The 7,840-nt window shown below is 30.1% G+C and overlaps 2 protein-coding genes across 3 annotated transcripts in view; one reads left to right on the forward strand and one right to left on the reverse strand.

The window, feature by feature from the left end:
• The window catches only part of LOC106689900 (dnaJ homolog subfamily C member 9), a 10,877-nt gene extending 9,737 nt beyond the window's left edge, over positions 1 to 1,140 (forward strand). Inside the window, exon 5 of the mRNA XM_014435111.3 lies at positions 572 to 1,140. Coding sequence (XP_014290597.1) covers positions 572 to 778 — 207 coding nt within the window. The 3' untranslated portion in view covers positions 779 to 1,140. The remainder of the gene's footprint in view (positions 1 to 571) is intronic.
• Positions 1,141 to 7,066: 5,926 nt separating this feature from the next.
• Positions 7,067 to 7,840, reverse strand: part of LOC106689897 (uncharacterized) — a 31,543-nt gene continuing 30,769 nt past the window's right edge. The window contains exon 5 of one of the 2 annotated variants that reach the window (XM_014435105.3): positions 7,067 to 7,609. In XM_014435105.3, the coding sequence (XP_014290591.1) occupies positions 7,280 to 7,609 (330 nt within the window). In that variant the 3' untranslated portion in view covers positions 7,067 to 7,279. The remainder of the gene's footprint in view (positions 7,610 to 7,840) is intronic. The other variant, XM_014435104.3, reaches the window with a different exon arrangement.

Here is a 7,840-nt window from a genome sequence, read left to right on the forward strand (position 1 = left end):
GTGGTTGTTATCTTGTTTTGTTTTTAGCCCTGAAGAAGGCTAGAAACTCTAGCCGAAACAGTTAGACAGTTAGATTAACAGTTAGTTAATTATACTTATTTGTGTTTTTCATTGACCGCACCCCCAACCATCTTCTACTCAGTTATTAATTTTATATTTATTATTTTAAAATTAATATACTTATTTATTTTATTTTAATCTTCGTATGCATGTGAGAGTGTTTGTTTTTTTTTTTTAAAGTTAATAGATTGTAATTGTGGACGACCATGTTAGGTTTTATGTATGTATATATTTTTTTTGTACTATTTAAAGAAAACCTCAGATGGTAAGGTTCAAAACTGATTTGACTTGAAATGACCCATTCTTTAATTATTTTGCAAAACCCGGGTTGGGAACCACTGCCCTGAGGGATCCTTTTTAGTTTAGGTTGGGGCCTTATTTTTCATAAATATGGTTCAGTTTGAGGTATCGGGTGATAACCTTCAAAACGAGGTTGGGTTTCAACTATATTTTATCCTCACCTTTGTTACTATTCAGTCCCTACTATTAATTTATTTTTTTGTTTAAACAGTTTATGAAAGAAGCTGGTGAAGCTGAAAAAGCTAAAAGGGAAATTATGAAAAAGAAAAAAGGAGAATGCGATGAAGACCTTGGGGATATGGATGCTTTAAAAGCCATTATGATGCGAAAAAAGGAAAGAGAAGCGAGTGCTGATGCTCTTTTCCAACATTTGGAAGATAAATATTGTAAACCTAAAGGAAAGAAAGGAAAAAAATAGTATTATAGAAAACGTTCCTTTTCTATTGGTTTGTGAAAATGTATGTACCTTGTAAGATATTCCTTTTACAGTAATGGAAATCCCCATTTGAGTATTTTAATTTATGATTCACAATTGTATATAATTTGTAAATTTTTTACTTGAAAGTTGTTTTGTTTTAAGCTACATCTCTAAGATGTTAAATTTATATCTTCAAGATACTTTTTTTCTTGTTACTCAAAAAGTGACTTGAAAAGAAGAAAAAATTAAAAAACGGACAGTTAACATTTGGATTTCTAATATATATGTTATTACTGAGTATTAATAGTTGCATTTACTAATCAGTAGCTGATCTATGTCTCGTTAAAAAAAAAAAAATACAATTATATTTTTTCAAAGTTGGAGCTAAGAGTTAAATAATAATTTAATTGTTTAAGCAAAAATTAAATAAACAGCACATTAGGTTTTGATTTGATATTAATATTTTACTGAACTTCAATTTACTGAAAAACTTTTTTTTGGTACAGTAGTATTCATATTACTGTAATGTATCACATAGTTCGATACTTTGTTATGCTATTATAATTATATTACTTGTTTTTAACCTTTCATTCATGTGCCTTTTTATTAAGTTATGAGAATCTTCAACTTTATTTAATATTCTTAGGATATTTTTATTGTTCCTCATTCTCTGTTGAAAGATATATAAATAGTAGTCAACATTTTATCTCAGTTGTTAGATTTAGTCATTTTTGTCTGTTGTATATGTTCATTGATTTAAAAATAATTATGTGTCGTGAGAGCCCTCTTAAAGATTTCTGAACTCAATATTATTTGAAAAGCTAGAAGCCTATTGGGCAAAAATGATAAGTTGGCGGTAAGAGGTTTTTTAGCTATCTGTCTGTGCCTAAACCTAATTTCGTAATAAATAATTATTGACAATCTCAAAATTTTGCCCTTACTGAAGCATAAATTTGGTTCAGGCACAGACATAACGAATAAATCGTATTAGCTAAATTGTCAATTATAACCCTTGGGTTAGCACATAATGTATGTTGGACATAGTAAGTGTATGCGGTTGACAAGAATGGGGTAACATACAGGAAGCTTAAACAGATTGTTGATAGTGGATGCTTTTAGTGTAATGTTATTGTTCCAAATTTCATTACTTTGCTTGGACGGTGGAATGTCTGAATGGTTACATTTTGTACTGAGGTTATCCTAAAGCTAATAGAGTTGTTGCAAATTAGCTCCAATGTACGTTATAATCTATTGAGTATCCAAAATAAAAAGAGAACTTTCTTCTGTCAGATGTACCACTGTTCAAGCAAAGCAGCAATATATTAACATGTAATCTACTTATTCTTAAATCAAAATATCTTTATTGCTTTATTTTTTATATTATGTATTTTCATTATATCCTTACAGAATAATAAAATTAGTTTGTTCTTCAAATTCTATAACCTTTTTACAAGTATATTACTTGTTATCAATCTTACTAATGCTCCACATTATACCATAAATCTATGGTTATCAAACTGACTGCTAACTATCACACAAGACTTAAAGTGATACTGCTACCACTACTATATTGTCATGACAGACCCACTGGATATAAAACATGATTACTGCAGCAGATACCATTTATATGTTTTACCACGTCCATTTATAGGGGAATTCATATCTTTAGTTTAACATGTTGAAGTGTGTTAGATGGGAAAATGACATGACATAGCATGTTTGAGAGTCTGTAACTAGATCTATTAAATGGAGAATGATGTGATGCAACAGACCAGCCGAGCTCATTACCATTTTGTTTGTTATAGTAACAAGGAATGTAGTATTATTCATATTACTTGCTCTTAGTTTGTGTTTTGGATGTTTTTATAACTAATAAAGCAATGGATGACAATAATAATAATGTAATGACAGTTGTCAATTAGCTCATCTTGATTCTCATCCTCACAAGTCAGAAGATCAACAAGACACTCAGTAGCCTTTCAAACAACTTCTACTTTTTGCTTAATTTAGGCATTTTTAATAAATTACTTTAATAAAAACTTAGAAATAAATAATAATATGAATTTTTGGAAGGAAGTGTTATGAAACAAGTTGCTCAGAAAATCCGCTAGGAGATGTTTTACATTTAAAATGACTTTAAACAGGGCTGCTTACAATCCTATTTAACACAATTAACATTTTACATTTAACACATCATGAATACCCCTTCTATATAGTTGAAGAAATAAAAGTTAATATCTACTTTTGTTCAGTAGGTTAAATGATTAGAAGGCTGTAAAACTTGTTGAGTTCAGTAGATGCCACGTTTACTTCAAATCAGGCCAAGAAATTACAGGCATTTTCTAGGAATAGCTTTGATGCAATTTGTTTGTACTCATACACAAAACCATAGTTTGGGTCTTTAGCCTTGTTATCGCCAAAAGAATTCCTTTTACTGACATTAAAAATACTATATTTAATTTAATTATCATTTATAAACAGACTGCGTCAGGCGGCCATCTTCGTCAGTTTCTATATTTTACTTTTAACCAGTTATCACTTACCCTAACTTAGTACCAATATTATAAATTTCTTAAAAATTCTTTTAAAAAACTGTAAAATCAGCTTTAAGGAATCAGATCTTACCAAAAACTTCAATTCACAAAAAAATGTCAGATACCATGTTTTACAAGCAAATGCCTCAATTTTGTAAACAATTTGTTTAAGCCTCATGTATTGCAGAATGGATATCATTACCTTTCAATAACCACCCATAGCAAATACTCCAGTTTAATCCATTTATTTGTAATAATTTTTGTTCAGAACGTAAAAGGATTAAGGTTTAAATTTCAATATCCTACATATTTTCTGAGCTTGGATGTTTATAAAAATGCAGACTCATAGGATACTATAAATAAGAAAATTTTGCACAAGAAATGTCTTCCCCATACTATATTTTACATTTGTAGGTGAATGAAAGTAATAAATGTTTACACCAAAGTTTTTAGTAAAAGTTGAGAAGATAAAAGACAAGATTAAATACACCAATAATTTTTTAGTGCTCTGAATCATCTCATCATCATCATACAATCCCACTCAAATTGTATTTCTTTAGTGTTTCAAAATTATTTTAAGATACTTCTTAATTCTAAATTTCATGAAGGCAATGAACTTTCCACTTCTGGCACTGACATTGAAAGCATCTTCCTCTTTACTTTCAACAATTCTTTCTGTACATTTGGTCCTGAATTAATCTTTTATTGATTGTTTTCTCTGAATTGATTATTTTTCCTTTTATTCTTAGAAAAAAATAAATACATTAATGCCATAATTTCACTTTTATTTCTTTATTTTACAATCTTTTTCACTAAGGTAAAGTTTTTTGTTTTTTTAAAATCTTTATTTATTGCTATTTACAACTGTACATTATAATACATTTAGTAAATCTGATCTAAGTTAAATTGGAGTGTTACAGGCGTGTAGAGAAACTACCCATTGGTAGTACTCTAATGACATTTTACATTAGCTGGTCTCGTGGCCATCTTCTTTTCAGGTGCCTCGGAGGATTGTCAGGAATGGAAGATGCAAGATTAGAAACTAAGGGTTTGAGTGGTTAGAGAGTTTATAATGGAAGGAGTGATATCTGGTTCGGGCTAGATCGGTTACATAGGGAACATTAAGGTCTTTATGTATGATTTTATTTGTGACAAAGTAAGGAGCATTGAGGATTTTACGAAGGATTTTTTGTTGTAAGAATTGGATACGAGAGGAATTCGAAGGTTTAGTGGAGCCCCAAAGCTCAACTTCATATGTCCATATTGGCCTTATTACAGTCATGTAGATCAGTCTTTTGTAATGTGTTGGAAGTTTAGACCGTTTGTCTAGTAAGTGCTGTAATAGTCGAAGCAGTTTCCTGTCTGTTCAGTCTGGTGTGAGAATTCCAGGTTAATCGCTTGTCCAAATGTAGTCCAAGGTAGTGGATCTGTTCGACAGGGGTAAGAAGGTAAAATTAAAATTGAACTGATGAATAGTAATTGGAGTGGAGAGTTTTCAGTGACCCACTAATGATCTCTCTAGTAACTCTATTCTATCATTCTATTTAGAGTAGTCGTCAGTGGTTGGCTATTGAGGTATTATTATTAGTTTGGTGCTACAACACATTGATGCGTCCAGGCCACAGCAACCTCGAGAAGTTTCTGTCATGCGCTGCTGCCATCCAGTTATGGACCCCCAAACTCCTCGCATCTGGTGCCACATAGTCAATCCATCGAAGTCGGGGACAGCCAACTCTCCTCCGGCCATGGACTATCTCCGTCAGTAATCTTATAGGAGTTTCCTGTTCCTCTATCCTGGCCACATGTCCGTGCCATCTCAGATGATATCGTTTGACAATACTAACGTCAGGGTCACTTAAGAGGTTGTAAATCTCTTCATTTGTTTTTATTTCATCTCTCCACTAATTAACACCAGTCCAAATATCTTTCGCTCAAATGTAGTCAACTTCTGATAAGTTTCTTTTGCCCTTGTCCATGTCTCCGTTCCAAATGTAAGAACTGGGCGAATGAGAGTTCTGTACAGAGAAATTTTCATTTTTCTGGTTACTAACCTGCTTGATAGATGTCTCAAAGGCTAGTGAGTTGGTTCTATTAATTTTGATTTTTATTTCTTAAAGTAAAAAATAAAATAAAAAAGTTTGGTGAGACATTATGGTCATAAATAAAGAATTACTTATTTAAATCACTGCTTGCTAAAATATGAAGAGAAAGGAGGTCCAGCCATTATTGCATTGAATTAATGCTACTTAATCACAAGTCTTTACTGCACTTTTAACTCATATAGATGAGTTAATCCCAGTCCCATCCATCTTTATGAATTACTTAAGGATGAACTAATGAAAACTGCTTGAAGCTACTTCATATAATGGTAAACCATCATAGTACAAAAGCCTGGTGGAAAAAAATTCAATTATTTCACCCCAGTTTTTTATTACTTTAATGAAAACTATGTATAATTATTAGTTAAAATTGATAGTTTAATTAATTAAAGTATAGTATTGATAGTTTAATTAATTAAAGTAATAAAATAACAGTTTTTTATTACTTTAATGAAAACTCTATAATTATTAGTTATAATTGATAGGTCTGTCAAGTAAGTTAGCGGGAATTAAAAATGGCAGATGTTTCAAAATGAAAAAAAAAAATTTTCTTTCGAAACTCAAATTCCTTAAAACTATGTACAACACAAGAAAACCTAATATAACTTAATTTATAGTATAGTAAATTTTCTGAAAGATTAAATCTAATAGAATTATTTACGTTCATTAGTTCGGAAGATATAGTTTTTTAAAACAGTTCATAAAAAAAAAAAAAAAAAAATGTTAAATTTCAGTAGTTATTGAATATATTTGGGAAATTCTGCATCTCAGGAACAATTTGACATACAGATGGCTATCAGCACTCATAATAAAGCTAGTTTAGTGTACTATAAAGTAATTTACGATGTTTATCTTATTCATATGCGAATATAAAAACTACTACCCCTATGAAGATAAGTGTCATAAACTACTTTATAGTACATTAAACTAGCTTTTTTTTATTGCTAGCAGACAGGTCGGATGGTTCCTAAGATATATTTTTTCTTAAATCAAAACTTTTGTCCGAAATACTAGAAATCAACATTTTGTGAACTTATTTTGTAACATATGATAAAAACTACTACTCAAAAAAACAAACATCAGGAACTACTTTATGGCACATTAAACTAGCTTTAAAATTAGTGTTAATAGATATCTGTATATCAAATGGTTGCAGAGATATAGATTTCCCTGAATAAATTCCCTTAGTACTGTGTTTTTATAAAATACTATATATATATATTTTTATAAAGTACTGTGTTTCCTTTTAAAAATACTGTATCTCTGGAACTATTGAATGTAAATAATTCTATTAGGGCTCATATTTTAGCAATTTTACTCTTTAAATTATGTTCTATTAGGTTTTCTAGTGTTGTAAGTAGTTTTAAAGATATATAGATCCGAATGAAAAATACATTTTTTTTTTCAACATTTTAAAACTGCCACTATTTTTTATTCCTCCTACCTATACTCATCAGTTCTGACTAGTAATTATAATAGTTTTCATTAAAGTAATAACAAATTGGAATGAAATAACTGATTTTTTTCTCTTCTTGGGCTAAATTTCTCGTCAAGAACTGTTAGAAGTTTAAATTATTTCATTTTTGATTCAGATAATTAACAAGTAAAATAGGATTAAAATAATATTTTATCATTAAATTTAGCATATTTTAATTTAAGTACAATATATACATGCATTTTTTACATAGTAATATATAAACATAATAAAATAAAAACCATATACTTAACATTAGCCATGAAAAACTAGATTTTATTTATTTTTAATTACATATGGTAAATTAACGCTATCCTTAACTTCTATGTACACAATTATTATCTCCCTTCATCTACTAGAATCTGAAATCTAGGAGGTATCTTAGACCAGAGAGTCATTTTGGATCGATCCTTGATGATACACTCAAAGCATTTATCTCAGCATAGAAAATTGCGTCATTTATCAACTTCTGACAAATTGGTAATTGCTCCAGTGGTATTGTGCGCAATTTTTCTGCAATATGTTCCCCAAAAGCATCGTGTGGCTGCCTCCATGGCATTTGAACTATTGGGCTTTGAAGGGTGTGATCAATTTTGCTTGCTACCTTCTGCAAGACATGTTCGGTTTTCAATCTGGACCTTTTGATGCTACCTTCAGAAGGTTCTGGAGTTGATCCTATAGACTGTGAAGTAGGTGTGTCATTTCCAAACTCATCACAAGCAATCTAAAATCAAAGATATATTTGAAATAGCTATAATATTTTTTATATATGTATGTATAGTTGACCGTAAAAATTGATATATAGGGAGATGGTCAGGGTTGCGGTCAAAAGAGAAATAAAAATAGTCTACAACTATTTATTTTCCAACGTTTCGGCCCACTTTGCAGGGCTTCATCAGGGCTAAAAAGATACAAAATGAAACTATGTTAAGATAAAATGATAGAAATAAAAATA

The sequence above is a fragment of the Halyomorpha halys genome, unplaced genomic scaffold (genome assembly GCF_000696795.3).
Source record: "Halyomorpha halys isolate HHAL.00 unplaced genomic scaffold, Hhal_1.1 Scaffold1518.1, whole genome shotgun sequence".
Lineage (NCBI taxonomy): Eukaryota > Metazoa > Arthropoda > Insecta > Hemiptera > Pentatomidae > Halyomorpha > Halyomorpha halys.